Here is a 17920-nt window from a genome sequence, read left to right on the forward strand (position 1 = left end):
GTTACTTAGGACACTCTGATTCCAGCCACTCAGTGAAACTCTAGGTGATTAAACAGTGTTACTGATATCAACAGAGGCCGGACTCCATGGGAAGAGCTATTGGGATAGAAATTGCCTTACTCTTGAGTGCTCATTTCAACAGACACTGCAGTGGGTTTCCATAATAGCCATCATCTTTGAAATTTGCCTTCTGTGTTGTTCATTGCAAATAGGAAAATATGTCCCTGATTCTATACCAAGTAGATTGCTCTTTGTGTTTTAAGACACATACTAGTGGAAAGTGCTGTAATTCTTCCCATTAGCCAGTGAAGCTGACTTTGAAGAATGCTGTAACAGATCAGGGTGAATTGTTTTTGATGATGATGGGCGAGTGAGTTCTTATCAGCGGCTGTCAACCAGAGCTCTACCTAACTCAGGAGTTTGAGGGACTCCTCTGGGGTTCACTGTTTGGCACTCTGTGCTTCCCTGCAGGGGGCACGAGCTCCACCCCTTGTCAGGGGACTAAGATTCCCTGTGCTGTGAGGCACAGTCAAAAAAAAGAGACTTTGACACTAAGTTATAAACATAAGAGACTGGAAAAATTATAGTTCTGTCATCTTTAGAAACACAAGTCTTTAACAGCAAATAAGGAAATTTGCAAGAGCAGACAGAAAACCCTTTTGTACTTGGTAAGGAAACTGTTTCCTTTCAAAAGGATTTTCTTAGGTAGACGTGATAAAGGGTCAGTTACTAGAATTTTTGCTGAAACACAACATTGATAAAATGCTGGGAATCTGGGGAATATAAATGAAGAAAGATTAGTAAAGCAGAGAGATTTAGTTCAGATTGTATTACTTAATGGCAGTAATCACTTTCCTTCTGACAGTTGTCTTGAAAGCTTTGTTCACAGATAATGTAGAGACTGTTCTTTCTTTTTAACTGTGAGGGCCTCGGTGGTGTATGGACAGCATGTACCCGTGGATGCCAGCGCCCCTGCTGTGCAGCTTCGGGCCTTCCCGTCAGAAGCCAGGCCACCTGGAGGAGGGATGCGCACACCGCACCTGGAGCAGGTAACAGCGCCTCACCTGCTGGGAATGTTGGGTGCCCAGACTCTTCCCTGGAGGACTGCCCCACAGTTACTGAGGAATGATGACACTAAAAGGCCGAATTGCAGTGTGCCCCTTGGCAGTTGGCTCTCTGTGGGTGCACGATGACAAAACCTCCTGAAGCGAACCTCTGGTCTGACCTCAGTAATCTCGGGGCACAGTTTCCAAAATGGGCCTTTCCAGCAAGCTTAGACATTTTCAACAAGGGATAATTGGGGAACCTTGGGCAGCTTTGGGGCTTCAGCATGCAATAAGCACCATTCTTCATGTTTTATGATACACTTGCTACACCAAAGACCGCTAGAATCATGAAAACAATAATAACAGTAATAGACCACAATGGTAAATTCGCATGCCAATGCAGGAGACACAAGAGGCATGGGCTCGATCCTTGCCTGCGTCGGGAAGATGCACTGGAGGAAGAAATGGCAACCCACTCCAGTATTCTTACGTGGGAAACTCCATGGACAGAGGAGCCTGGTGGTCTGCAGTCCCTGGGGTCGAAGAGAGTCAGGCCTCACTGAGCACACAAGCACAAGACATTCAGGAACCAGGCTGCTTTCACTGGGACAGAATACCCAACGCGACCAGATGCCCCCCGAAGACGGCTTCGCTTTGCTGTAGTCTTTGAGCACGCTCGTATGACCAGTGAGGGCTGAGGTTAAGTCAGCACCTACACATGGCTGACTAGAGCCTGAGGTGCTTACATGCTTCAGTCGAGAGCATTTCTCCAGGCTGGGTGTAAACTCCTAATTTGCAGCTTACGGAGCACAGAACGTTGGCCTGAACCAGCGTTCACCTCACTTTCCTGCACGCTGTGCTTCTGCCACAAGGTCACCAATCAGAAAGCCACCGATGCTTTCCCCAGTTAGTTTTCATTTTTGAAGTTTTAGAACACTTAAAAGCATGCAGTTTCAGAAGTACTGGCTCATCTCTTACTAGTTGCAGAAGTAAAACAATGTCCTCATCAGCCATGCGTCTAGAAGTGTGCCCTCATTCTAACACGAAAGTATGAAGTAAGTTGTAAATCAAAAAAGTATTTGCATTACATTAGCTTAAGATTAGCATAAAAAAGGTCAGTCCATTCTTTTTTATGCGTTGGAGGCTTATTTATCAACGGGTAAAAAGAAACCTGGGGAAACACTTAAATTTTCTGTTAGGCTGATCACAGTTACTGAATCTCAGGATTTTGGAAGTCCTTTTCTTAAGGCTTTTCCGCATAAGCATTTGCACAAACTCATGTCCATTGAGTCCATTAAAATTTGTGAAAGTGTGTCTATTCTGATACCATTTATCATGGTATCATTTGTCTGAATGGTACCGTTTTCTTAGTTGCATAAGTAAACAATACTGCTAAAGAAAGGTATTTGAAATAGTTATATTTTAGTTCACAAATACTTTTTCAAACATCTTTCTACCCTAAGATGTCATTTTAACAGGTTTTCTTGCTGTCTTCTTTTAAGCAGGTGATTTGAAGATATTAAAGCTAGAAATTGGAACTGAAAGTCCAGAGAATTCAAGACGTGGTTTTTAAAAAACATGAACTCATCTAATTAAACTTAAAAGTTGATGCAGTTATCAAATCCCAGGATTGTAGTTCCTTTTATTTCAGGTAAACTTTCTTCTACTTTTAAATATATTTAACGAAGAACTTTTTGCTGGTGTTGTATCTGGGTTTTTCTTTTCCTCCCATAAAGTGTTCTGTAAATATAACTACTATTCTTTGTAAGCTGTTTATTTGAAATACATCTGAAACCCTTTCCTCTGTCAAGTAAACACCAGGACTATAACCTAGAAATGATGAGCAGTGGTCTGTCTTTAGTCACAGGCCACGTTTGCACATCTGTTCACAAAAGCCCATTTGTGGCCCCAGATCAGTGTTTGCGTGGGTGGCAACCTGTGGATGCCCCAGGGGCAGAGAAGTGCCTAGCTGCCGGCACACGTGTTCCCAGGGGAGGCTGGACAGGACACGGTCTTCTAGCATGACTGCCAACAGCTGTCCTTTCATGGTCAGTGTGGTGCCACGGTTCTGATGTTTTGTGCCGCTTGTGATTGCGTAGCTTGGGACAGTGCCCGGGCATAGGGCTGCAACATGACTGAGGCGCCTCACAGAGAAAGCGTGTGTCAGGTGAGATCTATGTGTGCGGCAGGCTGCCGGCCAGGAGCTCCTGCTTACCGAGAACCACCAGGGCCTGAACCCGAGGCTGGGCGGCTTCCAGCAATGGTATGGTCGAGACTTTGCCATCGCAGACAGTACTGGCTAATAAACTTCGTTTGCCCAGTGCTAATGTGCAAAATGGTGATGCCCGCATGCCAGCCCTGGGCAAAGAAAAGTTAGGTATGGGAAGAAGTCCATTACTGCCATCATTTTTAGACTTCTGAAGGCATACCTGCTACACCAGCCTGGGTCCTTTTGAAGCTGATATATTTATAAATCCCTTCCCTTTATGAGAATATCTAAGCTAAAATTTCTCATCATCTAGGCATACTGTTTTGCCAGTATTACAAGGCTGGAATTTATACTAATCTTAAAACCTGCCCTGCTTGGTATATCCTTTAACTTTTGCTAAGAGTTGGACTGGGAGGAGTGACTCAGGTTTCTGTAGAGTGTGCTTTGAAAGTACCTCAGTAGATGAGGGGTTTTTCATGATTTCTTCAAGTAAAAACTACATCAGATAATACGAGTTCATAGAAAACTTTAATGTAAGGCACTGTTGTCCAGAGTTAAAAGAGGGGTAACAGCCCACAGGAGCCCACAGGCAGGGCACGCACCCCACTCAGTGAGGACAGCTCCCCAGGACTGTCCTCCCAGAGCACCGAACATCACGAGAGAAAGCCCAGAGAACCACCAGCTACCACAGCCCCCAAAGGCGGTTTCTAGGAATCCCCACGTTGGTGGGCAGCCCAAGAAAAGCGTTTACTCTGTTGTCTCTTAGGTCCCCGTGAAAAGCAAGCCTGAGGTTACACGTGTGTCCATGGCTCACACTGGACCCAGTGAGAAGTTCAAGGGTCAGACTGCCATCCCGGGATGACTCCAGGCCCCAGGGGCAGGAATTCATGTTCTTAAAGAGGGTCTTCATTTACTCTCCCTAAAGTCTTATCAGAAGCCTATGACTTACATCTTAAGCAAAAACAAGCCTGTTGCTCTTCAGTGCTGACGGCCTCATCTCCCAAGTGCAGTGACTTTGGGATGACCTTTCCCTGAGGATAGCCATCAGCAAGACACTATAGGACGCATTCTTCCAGGTTCCTACCAAAATTCATCTAAAGGGAAAAGTCACCCAGGGAGGCAAGACTCTAAGTGGAGAGAGTGATGTTTATGTGCATTAAACCAAGCAATCACGGGTCTGGACAGTTTTAGAAAGGAAAGCACAGCACAGCTGAACAATGAACGGGAGGTCCCCAAGAGGCATCACTTGGACATCTTGGTCTCGGCAGGTGTCTCTCCAGTGTCCAGGGTCTTCAGCAACCGGAAGAGGCCCGCGGCCTCGCGGATCCTGCTGAACTCGATGCAGAAGGCCTGCACTTCTATAAACAAGTCCTGCACGTTGATGATCTTATTACGGATCAGAGACTGGAGGAATACACACACAAGACGCACCAGACGATTCTGAAAAAGGAACCTGTGTTAGCGTCTGTTTTCAGGGCAGGGATTTATAAAGGTTACAAAAACTGTTACTTACCTGCATATATTTATCCTTAATCTGTTCACAGGTAGAAATGCAATTGGATATATAAAGGTGAATAAATTCAGGAGGTAGATCAACAGCTGTGGTTAGTCTGTTTCATAAAGATAAAGGCAGGCCTGTTAATGTCGGTCATTTAGTAGAAATTCTGATGTTAATGGTTTATGCAAGTAAACATCGGCCCCACCCACCCCACTGACCCCCATTAAGTGACACTTCATTTCCCAGCTCTGCACAGCATGTGTGATAAGCGCTGAGCACCATGTCCCTGGGTGGTCTTGGCTGAATCGTAGTTCCTAGTTACTGTCCAGGCTCTGACAATGTGGGCAGTTACTCAGTCTACTCAGTCTACGTAAGTAATACCGACCTGATTACACATGAGTGCTGTGCAAGGAGCCTGTGAAGGCAGGCGTGGAAGGACCTGAACAGCACAGTGCATGACTGAGTACTTCCATGAGGCAGACGCTTGCACAAAGAGCAGTGTACGTGGGAAGGCTTCACAGGGCATATGACTTAAACGGGAACCCGAGGAGAGAAGTGTTCCTTCAAATCAGTAAATAATCTGCGTGAAGTGTAGAATCAGGGGTTGGCGTGGCACATTTCTAAACTTACCTGACTACAGAATTTTTCCCACAAGGCTCCAAGGAAACGCAGCCACAGGCTGCTGGTGACACGGGGGATGGGGTGACGCACAATGAGTTGGGTGGGTGGGGCTCCCACAGCAGACCCCCTCCCTTGAAATCATGTCCACACTGATAAAAGGATGTAGTTATCCTTGGACAAAGTGCCTACAGTGTGGTTTAGACAGTAAGTGAACACTCAGCACGGTCAGCCTGGAGGACCCAAATAGAAGAGAAGGCAGCGGAAGCAGCAGGTTAACAGGTCTTGCAAGCGACAGAAAATGAAGGCTGAGAACCTCGTGCTTCCTCTCCCTCCCCAGATCTGTGCTGCCCTAGGACACACCTGCCCTGGGCTTTCAGTTAGGCTTTTCCCACCAGCTGATTAACTTAAAAGGACTTTGGGGGGGGGGGGGCTTCACCATGCAGATTTTGGGATCTTAGTCATGTTCCCCCTCCCCACCGAAGGGAGTGAATGCTGGCCCTCGGCCGTGGAAGTGCTGAGTCCTAAACAGTGGACTGCCAGGGGATTCCCAGCTGAGTACAGCTATACTGCTGCTGCTGCTAAGTTGCTTCAGTTGTGTCCGACTCTGTGCAACCCCATAGACGGCAGCCCATCAGGTTCCCCCGTCCCTGGGATTCTCCAGGCAAGAACACTGAAGTGGGCTGCCACTGCCTTCTCCGAGTACAGCTATAAGTAGGTTAAAAAACAATAATCCCCACCTTACAAAGGTCGCGCTCTAGTTGAAGTGTGGTTGCCTGGCGGTCAGAATGGATCTCCCCGTAAGCAGAAAGGCCGTATCGTTTAGCCCCCAAAACAGGACACCACGTGGAAGGGGGCTGAGGATGAGAAGCCTAATTTGGGACCACACCAGGCAAGCCTGCCTATATGGCTACACTATTTGTTGCTGTTCAGTTGCTAAGTCATGTTTGACTCTCCTGTGACCCCATTGGCTGTACTCCTCCAGACTCCTCTGTCCGTGAGATTTCCCAAGCAAGAGTATTGGAGTGGGTTGCCATTTCCTCCTCCAGGGGATCTTCCTGACCTACACTACATATAAACAGCTTAATAGCAGGTTCCCAAGCTAATGTCCAAGTCTGTGAAATTTGTGATGCACCTAAAACTTGCTTGTAAGCAAAATAACAAAGTGAGAGACCTCTCGTCGCTTTCCTGACAGTGGATGACAGCAGAGCAAGGAGACCAAGTCAAAGAGCGGTTCAGAGAACAGTGCCAGGAATTCTAGGAAGGTATTCTCAGAACTGTCTCAGCTCCTGGGCCCCTACCTTCCCATGATACAGCTTCAGTCACTAACAGAAATAATGTAACACCTGTAGTTTACGTAGAGATAAAGAACACACAGCTCCCCAGGTGGTGCAGTGGTAAAGAACCCAGCTGCCAATGCAGGAGATGCAGGAGACTTGGGTTCAATCCCTGGGTCAGGGAGATCCCCAGAATAGGAAATGGCAACCCACTCCAGTATCCTTGCCTGGAAAATCCCGTGGACAGAGGAGCCTGCTGGGCTACCGTCCATGGGAGCACAAAGAGTCAGACCTGGCTGAGTGACTTAAGCACAGAGCACTAAGAATATATAACCATATATAGGGAAATAAGTTTTAGCAATTAGGTTTCACAGGTGGTGACTTCCCAGGTGGTCCAGTGGTTAAGATAGTGTTAAATGCTCAGAATACCCTCCAAGTTCTTCCTTGGGGGTGCGAAATTCATTTGCAGTTAACACTAAAGCTCAGATTATTTAATGGGTTTTCTCAGACTAACAATGTCAGGGAAAAAAAACTGTTGCAAGTTTTTCCCCTTCTAATCATTTAATCAGGATTTATATACCTGCCCCACACACCCCCACACAGCATTTGATCGAGTACAGAAACTTACCGATTTACAACTTCCATTGAATGTAATGACATATCCATATTGACCAGAACTGAAAAATACTCAGTGATCTGACTTGACTGCATTAACTTCAGCAACATTTCTATAGCGACTAGAGGATTGTTTTCCACTAGGTCAGGAAGTTTGGCTGGAGTGAGGCCAATATGATAAACAAGTTTGGGGTCCTTTTCCAACTCTCCAAGGAGCTAAATAAAATCAAGTTTTTTTTAAAGAGAGAAAAAGAAGTTAAGTTAGAAATTCTCTTTCCTGCATATAAAAATACCCAAGTATTTTATTTTTAAAATGTTATAAAATTTACCTGCATGAACCAACTTCATCAGTATCTTCCCTCAAACCCATGATCATCATGCTTTGATATTTTGACACTTACATTTGAATTGTCAGTTATTACAACCAGACACCATCACAAGAGTTTATAGATAACACTGATGCCTCCTGGGCATGAAAACAGAATCAATACTGTCTGGATTTTAACAATAATATCCTTAAGTCCCTTGTAGGTAGGTTTTTTTTCTTTTTTGTTTTTGGTTATAATCAAAAACAATCTTACCAACTAGTACTACTGAAAAGCACAGACCACAGAGGTCATCAGGAAACTCAGGAACTGAAGCCCTGCCCAGCAGCTGGGGGAGGCGGGGAGGCGGGGGTCGGAGTGCTCACACTACAGTGCAAGTCACACACATTCTGCTATTCAAATCTGTGTCCTCAAAAATAATGTTTTTTGCCAAATCTGTACATTGCTTTACATACATTTTCTATGCTATTTCCTCATCTACTTGCATGTACACACATACTCTTTCAGGACTGACTGGTTAGCAAAGTGAACTACGAACAAGGCTGTTCCTTGACTCTGAAGATGGTGTTAGGCGGTAAACCGGGTTGGAAATGTACCTCCTGACAAGTTCTAATGGGGAAGTGTGCCAACTGGGTAAAATGCACCAACAGGAACTACCCACAGCGTCCTGTCTTTCCTGAAGGAAGTCTCATCGTCGGGCACAGGGCCTTTTGAATCCACGACCAACCAACCGTGTGATGGGCGCTGGTTTACCTCCCTGGTGAAATGTGAGTAACTGCAGACTTACCCTCCGGGGTAATAAGTCCCGTTCAGCTTAGCAACAGTATACACAAAGCACCCAGCAGCAGAGCCAGAGCAGAGTGCCCCAAAGTGAGCACCACCTCAGACCCCTCGCCCAGAGTCAAACTGATCCGGACAGAAGCTGCAAGGTGTTTGGGCACCAGATTCACTGCCCCACCACAGTGCAGTGAGCGGAGTGGGAGGCCAAATGAAGCTTCAGGGACCAAGACACTTCGCACTAGTGGATCACTGTGGAAAACAAAACCGCTTGGTGAATTCAGTACAGGAGAGCGCTGATGGTAAACATACCTGTGTCTGCTGAGGAGAGGACAGGGGGCTCTTGAAGGCTTTAGCCATTATTCGCTTGATCTCCACACCAGTGCTGTTCTTCACGCACATTGACTTGTCCCACTGGATCGCGTGGTCAGGCTCAGTGGGGTTGAGCCAGGCCAGCTCATCCTCACACACATGCAGCGGAGGCGGGGGGCGGATGAACTCTGGCCGAAAATGGCCTGCAATCAGAGGAGCCTGTGTGACTGCTGCTCTGGGTTGGCCAACACTCATTCACTTCTGTATAAACCCCACGTCTGTGCATGCGGGCATGCGCGATCATGTCTGACTCTGCGACCCCATGGACTGTAGCCCTGCAGGCAGCTTCTGTCCACAGGATTTCTCAGGCAAGAGTACTGGAGTGGGTTGCTTAATAAGGACAACACGGTCACACTGATTCAAAACTCAGAAGCAGAAATGACAAAGTCGGTTTTTTCCAGAACACAAAGAATGAAATGCTGACACAGAATTATTATACCAGAGACCACATCTATCTATCTTTGGAGAGCAGAGGAAAGCATTACCACCCCCTGCCAACTCCTGGTTCAATCATGATCAGTAGCAAAAGGACACCACTTAGTTCACTGCTAAGTCTTTTGATGGGAAAAATAAAACACTATTTGATGTCAGTCATCCTGTTCTCAGCACTATTTTATTCAGAGACCATATAATGTGTACCAGTTTTATTTTTGCATCTTAAAACCTTGCAGTAGCAAATTATGTATAGATAAAATGAGCAGGTGAGAACTGTGGTTGACTGGACATCCTCAAACGAATCTGGAGAGTTTCATAAACCCATAAATTCACAAATGCTGTATCATTTTAATAAAACAGTGAAAAGAAAAAAAAAATGGGAGTGACTCGATACCTCAACTGTTTTATAAAGATTGATCCCTAAGATATAAATGCCCTTAAGTAAATGAAAACAAACACTGGCTGGAACTCCTGAGCAAACTTCACCCCTCACTTTGGTTTTCACACAGGGCCTAAGACGGCTGTCTCCTCCCATGGACCAAGCCCCAGTCAGATTTCAGTCTTGGATACTCCAGTTCACTGAAAATGTCTGTTTTCTGGCTAAGAATCATCCCTTTATCTTTTGGGGTTGCGTTAGGTCTTTGTTGTTATGTAGGTGTTTCTTGTTGCGGAGAGCGAGGGCTGCTCTCCAGCTGCAGCACCGGGGCTGCTCGTTTTGGCAGCTTCTCTCACTGCAGAGAAGCATGGGCTCCAGGCACGCAGATTTCAGCAGCTGTAGCTCCTGGGCTCCAGGGCACAGGCTCAACAGTTGTGTTGCACAAGCTCAGGTGCTCCTCAGCACATAGGATCTTCCTGGACCAGGGGTCGAACCCATGTCTCCTGCGCTGGCAGGCAGTCCTTACCACCGAGCCACCAGGGAAGCCCCATCCCCTTACCCTAAACTGTACCATCTCTTCACCAGAACCAGTGCTGCATCTCTGCAGACTATTAACAAAGAGGAAGTGTTTTAACGTTTTAGGAGATGCAGTACTTATGTGATCGAGAGAAAGTCCCCAAGAGGTAAGGATGCTTGGTGTTCAGCTAGACTCAGACCTGACACCTGGCCGGTCTATTTGTTACATCCCTTTCCAGTGGCCCATGCCAGTCACCGCTGTGCCCAGTGAGCATTAAATAACCCCTCTGTGCCTTGGACCCACCCATACACTGTGACTAGCTGAGACTTGTTTATGCCAAAGAACTACTATAAATGGCATAAAGAGTCACAGTGCAGGTTTCAAACTCAAGGTAACACTATAGTCCGGAGAACATAATCTTACCCTAACCAGAAAAAAACAAAAAATACAGTTCCATAAGCTTCAATAGGTGTTTTCTTTGAATTAAAGTAAGAGCCGTAAGACTCAGTAAAACTTTAATGGAGAATGATGAGATTAATAAAGATGTATAAAACAAAAAAGGTAATAAGATACAAAACCGCATTTCAGTAAAATCAGGGAATGTATAGCTATAGGTATGTAATAAAAAAAAAACTTGGTATTTTTATTAAATAAAGTAACTTTTATTGAGCATATCTACTATGTTCCAGACACCATACTAGAAGTTTCTCATTAAATTCATGTTTAACATTCTCTGGCATAAATCCCACCAATGTTTTTTTAGATCATTCTCAAGGCAATAGAAATAAAAGCAAAAATAAACAAATGGGACCTAATCAGACTTACAAGCTTTTCTTCAGCAAAGAAAACCATAAATAAAAGTAAGAGAAAACCTACAGACTGAGAAAAAATATTTGCAAATGATGCGACCAACACGAACTTAATTTCCAAAATATACATAGAGCTCATCCATCTCAACAGCAAAAAAATCAACCCAATCAAAAAATGAACAGAAGATCTGAAGAGACATTTCTTCAGAGAAGGCATACAGATGGCCAATAGGCACATGAAAAGATGCTCAACGTAGCTAATTAGAGAAATGCAAATCAAAACTACAATGAGGTACCACCTCACACCAGTGAGAATGGCCACCATTAAAATCTACAGAAAACAAGCTGGAGAGGGTGTGGAGAAAAGGGAACTCTCCTTCATTACTGACGGGAACATAAGCTGGTGCAGCCACTGTGGACAACATCATGGAGGTTCTCAGCAAACTGAAAACGAGTTGCCATATGATCTAGCAATCCCACTCCTGGGTCTGTAGCGACAAAACTGCAATTCAAAAAGACACATGCACCCCTGTGCTCAGGGCAGCACTGTCCACAACAGCTGAGGCATGGAAACCTCTGTCCACTGAGAGAGGAACGGATAAAGAAAAAAGAATGAAATAATGCCATTTGCAGCAACATGGACCTAGAGATATCCTATTAGTGAAGTAAACCAGACAGATAAAGACAAATATATCACTGCTATGTGGGATCTAAACGAGACACAGATGAACTTGTCTATGGAACTGAAACAGACTCAGAGCAGACGTGTGGCTGCCATGGGGGCGGGGTGGAGTGGGATTCTGGGAGCAGCAGATGCAAACCATTACGTAGAGAATGGATAAAGGAGGAGGTCCTACCACACAGCACAGGAAACAAAGTCCAATATCCTGTGTGAAACCATAATGGAAAAGAGTATGAAAAAGAACATGTAACTGAATCACTCCGCTGCACAGCAGAAATGACCTCAACACTGTAAATCAACTGTTTCAATAAAGTAAAATTTTTAAAAGATTCGTGTTTCAGCATAAACGAAAACAACACGTTTCAGAACACCAGAGTCTCAGGGGGACACTGCTAAAATAAAACCAAGAATACAAAAGAATATAAAATCAGATTTACTCACTTTCAATAGGTGGCTTTGGTCCACTGACTAAAGCTTCCGTGATCTGAGAGGCAACGGAGCTGTCGAATCCAGAGTTAGACGAATCTGGGTCCGGGTCACTGAGAATGCTAGGGAAGCTGGCCTTACTTTGAGTTGGCAATTCAGACTGGCGTTCTGAACAAGATTAAAACAAAAAACACTTTAAAATGCGGCACAAGGAGAGTGAAAACACAAGCTCGTAACCGGAGAAACTTGTCTACAACACACAAGCAAAGGGCCAGCTTCAAGCTTTTTTGTTTTTTCTCTAAAACTCCTATAAATCAGTCTTTAAAAACAGGGGGGGAAATGGGCTAATGACTTCAATGAGTATTTTATTTTTAAAAGCTTGAATGGCCAATAAACACCTCAAAAGATATTTGACCTCAGTAGGAACCAGGGGAAAATCTGTTAAAACACAAGATACTGTTGAATACACACTGTAGTTTTAACCGTTCCTTGTAGCTAGTCATTGATGCTTATTTCGTTGTTTTCTTCAAGTTAGGAAAACACAATTGCATCATCCACAAATATATCTGTGGTCCCTGGATCTCACTGTAAAGAAATCTGAATTGCAGACTGGCCTCTGCACAAAAGTACCTGAACCGTGGCTCCGCCTTACCAGCCAGGGCGAGCTGAAGCCCGCTAATGTCCACAGACTGGCCCATGTTCCCGACGTCCATAAGGGCGATCTGCCGGGGTGTCTTTTTGAAGAGTTCCCGTGGGGGTGCCAGCATGAGCTGGGAAAGAAAAAACTTCTCTGGTGGAGTTATAGGAGGTAAAAACCCTGTAAATACACAAGCAAAAAATGTATGACAATTTCACTAACGGTTATTTTTAGAAATTATCTTGAGCCTGATAAAACTAGCATCTCATGCCATCTTTAAAGACAATTATAATCGAAGATTCATTTAACCAAATACATACATTTATGAAAATATAATTTAGGAATCATCCCAAGGACTGGTTCCAGGACCTCCTGCAAATACTAAAATCCAGGGATACCTGGGTCCTACACATAAAAGCTGTAGTATTTGAAAGTAACCTACACAGATCCTCCTTATACTTTAAACTCCAGATTACTTACAATACTTAAGACAGTGTAAATGCTATGTAAATACAATGTAAATGCTAGGTAAGTACAATGTAAATGATATGTAAACAGCTGCCAGAATTCAAGTTCTGTTTTGGGGAACTTTCTGGAACTCCCCCCCTCCACACCCCCAAAGGGCTGGTTGAATCCTTAGATGCAGAACCCAAAGATGTACAGGGCCGATTGTTGTATGTCAAATGATTCACTATGATCTGTGGTGATGTCAATGAAACTTAAAAACTGGAGCTATTAAGAACTTTGTTTTCTAACATGCTTCAGTTCCTGCAAAGATAAGTTTATGTATACAGACCAAAAGAAATCAAAAACTACAGTCCTCAGAAATGCTTTTCTTCTCTGCTGCAGCCAGCGACTGTGTAAAAGGTAAAGAGACAAGGAAGCCACCACTAGCTCTGCACCGTTGTAAGACCTTCCTCATCTGGTCCTGACACACTCTCCTCATCCCATTTCCCCTCCAACGCTTGTGTTCTACATTCCGGTTGCACAAAACCTCTTAGCTTCTCCAAGTCCTGATTTCAAAACATACAATACACACAGCTGTTTGAATACCTGAGAGGGTCGCACCCTTCTCTTCCCACCACCTCTAATCAACATCCAACAGAAGCATCACTCCCTCTCTGGCTCCACGGGTGAAGCTCCCCATGCCACGATGCTCTGTGTACCTGCCACCCAGCACAGCCCTGGAGGTCGGGTCACAGTCATGTTTGTGTTTCCTCAGCCAGACTGAAGTTTCCTGAGTGTGAAGAAGCCTTCCTACTCACATCCAGATACATTTTCAACCTCTGCTCTGCAGCAGTGTCACCTGAAATGCTCAAAAAACATACACCCACTAGATGGGAAGCTGCTGTATATATGGCACTGGGAGCTCAGCTCCGTGCTCTGTGATGACCTAAAGGGGAGAAGGAGGGAGGCTCACAAGGGAGAGGATGTTTGTATACATACAGCTGATTCACACTGTTGCACAGCAGAAACTAATAATACTGTAGAGCAATTATACTCCAGTTTTAATTTTATTAAAACTATATATATACCCACTATATACGCCCCTTGATGTACAATGTAGTAAGCCTTGTCATTGACAGTCCCTTTGTTGTGGATTTAAGCACCATCTCTACCAACAGTAATTGTGAATAACACTTACTTCTATTCCTCATAACAGCTCTGTTTGTTAGTCCTGAAACCTATATGCAGGTCAGGAAGCAACAGTTAGAACTGGACATGGAACAACAGACTGGTTCCAAATAGGAAAAGGAGTACGTCAAGGCTGTATATTGTCACCTTCCTTATTTAACTTATATGCAGGGTACATCATGAGAAACGCTGGGCTGGAAGCAGCACAAGCTGGAATCAAGATTGCCGGGAGAAATATCAATAACCTCAGATATGCAGATGACACCACCCTTATGGCAGAAAGTGAAGAGGAACTCAAAAGCCTCTTGATGAAAGTAAAAGAGGAGAGTGAAAAAGTTGGCTTAAAGCTCAACATTCAGAAAACTAACATCACGGCATCTGGTCCCATCACTTCATGGGAAATAGATGGGCAAACAGTGGAAACAGTGGCAGACTTTATTGTTTTGGGCTCCAAAATCACTGGAGATGGTGATTGCAGCCATGAAATTAAGAGATGCTTACTCCTTGGAAGGAAAGTTATGACCAACCTAGATAGCATATTCAAAAGCAGAGACATTACTTTGCCAACAAAGGTCCGTCTGGTCAAGGCTATGGTTTTTCCAGTGGTCATGTATGGATGTGAGAGTTGGACTGTGAAGAAAGCTGAGCGCCGAAGAATTGATGCTTTTGAACTGTGGTGTTGGAGAAGACTCTTGAGAGTCCCTTGGACTGCAAGGAGATCCAACCAGTCCATTCTAAAGGAGATCAGTCCTGGGTATTCATTGGAAGGACTGATGCTGAGGCTGAAACTCCAATACTTTGGCCACCGCATGCAAAGAGTTGACTCACTGGAAAAGACTCTGATGCTGGGAGGGATTGGGGGCAGGAGGAGAAGGGGACGACAGAGGATGAGATGGCTGGATGGCATCACCAACTCGATGGACATGGGTTTGGGTGAACTCCAGGAGATGGTGATGGACAGGGAGGCCTGGCGTGCTGCAATTCATGGGGTCGCAAAGAGTCGGAGATGACTGAGCGACTGAACTGAATCATGTGCAACTCTTTGCCATGTCATGGACTAGCCTGCCAGGCTCCTCTGTCCATGGGATTCTCCAGGCAAGAATACTGGAGGGGTTGCCATTCCCTTCTCCAGGGGAACTTCCTGACCCAGGGATCAAAGTCTGGTCTTCTGCTTTGCAGGTAGATGCCTGCAAAGCAGCTGCCTACTCTGCCAGCTCGAAATTATTATCTGCAGCTTACAGACAAGTAAACTGAGGCAGAGACAGGCAAAATAACCAATCTATGGATTTCTTCCCTGGGAAATCTGTTTACAATACAGTTAACAGCCTAGATCTAGTTTCAGACTCATTGCATTTGAGAATAACATTACATAAATCACAGTTCCTTTACCTAACCCATCCTACAGAATTCAGAAGGCTCTCAGACTCAAATCCCACACTGTCTCTGTCCATCTTGGGTGGCGGGTTTGACCAGACCACACACATACACACACACAACACACCTTGCAGTCATTTTTCTGGGCATTCTCAAACTTCCTGAAAGTCAGGTTCAGAACCTGCACCCTACAGACATCTCATGGAATACAAAAGTTGCCCCTTTTAGGTAAGAGCTGTGCAGGAAACCAATCAGAAGATGCTTTAGATCCAGAAGAACTGCCAGTAGCAACAATGAATAGCTTAACTGTAGAAGCCCTCTCCTGCAAGAAAACATTCTCTAGTATTACATTAATCCTCTGCCTTCACATTCTGGCTCTCCCTTCCTAAGGAGTGACTTACCTGTTTCCTCACTGCCTAAGGACTATGAGATCAAGCTGCTTCCCACCTCTGACAACCTGTTCTGCCCACTACACTGGGCCCTGTCTAAATCTCCCAGACACTCATCACCATCTATCTCCTCTGGGCCGTTCTCCTCTCCCGGCTTCAGGTCTTCTCCTAAAATCAAGTCTCACAAACAAGCTCTTGAGTTACCAAAAAAAAAAAAGCAGTCTCACATCAAATCCACCGGTCTCACCAAAGTTGCAGAAAACACACCTTTTACATAATGTCCAGCAGTAGTTTTCTAATCTAGGCGGTGATTTCGAGGCTGCTTTCTATCCTGTGACCCCATCGCGTTAACCAAGGACACCTAACAGCAACAAGGTGGCTAGTATAATCCTTTGTTGTTTAGCTGGTAAGTCGTGTCCCACTCTGCGACCCCATGAGCTGTAGCCTGCCAGGCTCTTCTGTCCATGGGATTCTCCAAGCAAGAATACTGGAGTGGGTTGCCATTTCCTCCTCCAGAAGATCTTCGTGACCCAGGGGTCCAACCCGTGTCTCCTGCATTGGCAGCCGGGTTCTTTACCGCTGGGCCACGGGGGAAGCCCTGCGTAATGTGTTTCTCCGCCTCAACCACGTCTTCCGGTTCTGAATGACTTCTCATTGACTCTCCTGAGACTTAAAGCCGGGGGCAGATAAAGTGTGTCGTTACTTACAACTTCACACACCTCTGACGGGCTAGACGAGAACGAACCGCATGTGAGGCACAAAAGCGTCAAGCCCCACACTAAGCTGCGCGGTTTGACGGCTCCTACTGTTGCGGGGGGAGCGGTTAATTTTCGGTGCCAGGAAGCTGCCACTCGTCCGTACTTGGTGGAGGGGGTGGGGAGGGAATTTCAAAAGGAGACGATGGATTTCCCAGGCCGGTGAAGGCCCAGCAGCTCCAGGAGGGCGGTCCCAGCCGTACCTGAGAGGGGAGGCCGGTCGGGTTCCTGGCCGCCGCGGGCGGGCGGCGCGGGGTTGAGCAAGTGCGCGAAGCTAGCGGCGAAGGGGTTGGCGGCGAGCGGCTCGGTGCGGTACATCTCCCAGAGCAGGTAGAGCGCCGTGAGGCGCTGCGCCGCGCTGGGGAGCAGGTCCGGCTGCTGCAGCAGCATCACGAGCACCGAGCCCAGGCGGAAGTGGTCGGCTTTGCTGAAGTAGTGGTGGAAGGCGGTGGACAGGCCCTCGAAGGTGCTGCCGCCGCCCGCCTCCTCCGAGATGATGCTCAGCAGGCTCGAGAGCTCCTTCGGGGTCAGGCTCATCCTGCCCGCGGGGCCCCCCGGGCCTCCGCTCCCCGGCCCGGGGACGCCCGCTCCGCCTCTGCCGCCGGGGCCCGAGCTTCCCGGGCCGCTCCTGGAAGCCGACCCCGCCGCTTCCCGGGCTCCCCTTTGCTCCGCGGCGGTGAGAAGCCGGCCAGATGCCGCGCTTGCCCCGCCGCCGGGCATCAACCTCTTTCGTCCGTCCTGCTTCACGGCCGGAGGGGCCCTGGCGCCGGCTCGCTCCGTCCCTGCGGCCGTAAAGCGCGCTGTGGCACGACAGCGTCGCAAACAAAACAAGCCTGGAACCCAGCCGGCAGTAGAAGAGAGGGCAGCGCGCAGCCAGAGCGAGGCTGCGGGAGCCAGGCCAGGGAGAAGATCCCGAGACGCCGAGGGGGCGGAGCAAAAAGCCGGAAATTGAGGCGGGGCTTGCAGGAGGGGCCGAGCCGCCGGCGGGGCCCGGATCTCGCCCTGCGGAAGTCTCGCGGAGGCCCAGAGCGGAGCTGGGGTGTTATCTGCGCGTGCGCGAGCGAGAGGCGCGCCCCCGGTAGTGTGCCCGGGAGAAACCGTCGTCCAGATAAGCGTCTGGAAAATGCATATTAGAAACTGAAAAGCT

General features: G+C 46.6%; 1 protein-coding gene, 1 long non-coding RNA gene and 1 other non-coding gene across 3 annotated transcripts; 2 read left to right on the top strand and 1 right to left on the bottom strand.

Annotated features, from left to right (window-relative positions):
- Positions 1 to 1117: 1117 nt before the first annotated feature.
- Positions 1118 to 1231, top strand: LOC138438496 (small nucleolar RNA SNORD89). Its single transcript, XR_011256421.1, has one exon. It is a non-coding gene; the product is annotated as a small nucleolar RNA SNORD89 (small nucleolar RNA).
- LOC138437119 (uncharacterized) lies at positions 1120 to 4851 on the top strand. The gene is made up of 3 exons (XR_011255778.1): positions 1120 to 2101; positions 2549 to 2697; positions 4022 to 4851. It is a non-coding gene; the product is annotated as an uncharacterized lncRNA (long non-coding RNA).
- On the bottom strand, positions 3765 to 17710 carry CNOT11 (CCR4-NOT transcription complex subunit 11). Its single transcript, XM_069583826.1, has 7 exons — positions 16977 to 17710; positions 12636 to 12800; positions 11999 to 12151; positions 8679 to 8881; positions 7277 to 7479; positions 4769 to 4865; positions 3765 to 4695 (listed from the first exon to the last, which is right to left on the bottom strand). The coding sequence occupies exons 1-7, from the start codon at positions 17491 to 17493 to the stop codon at positions 4498 to 4500; spliced, it is 1536 nt and encodes a 511-aa protein (XP_069439927.1). The 5' UTR covers positions 17494 to 17710; the 3' UTR covers positions 3765 to 4497.
- Between the last annotated feature and the right edge of the window lie 210 nt (positions 17711 to 17920).

The sequence above is a fragment of the Ovis canadensis genome, chromosome 3 (genome assembly GCF_042477335.2).
Source record: "Ovis canadensis isolate MfBH-ARS-UI-01 breed Bighorn chromosome 3, ARS-UI_OviCan_v2, whole genome shotgun sequence".
In the NCBI taxonomy this organism is placed as follows: Eukaryota; Metazoa; Chordata; class Mammalia; order Artiodactyla; family Bovidae; genus Ovis; species Ovis canadensis.

Coding starts and splice junctions, on each gene's coding strand:
- CNOT11 (XM_069583826.1), bottom strand. CDS start 17,493: ATGCCCGGCGGCGGGGCAAGCGCGGCATCTGGCCGGCTTCTCACCGCC. Junction 12,801..16,976: donor CGACCGGCCTCCCCTCTCAG/GTACGGCTGGGA, acceptor GTGTATTTACAG/GGTTTTTACCTCCTATAACT. Junction 7,480..8,678: donor CCTCTCCTCAGCAGACACAG/GTATGTTTACCA, acceptor GATTTTATTTAG/CTCCTTGGAGAGTTGGAAAA.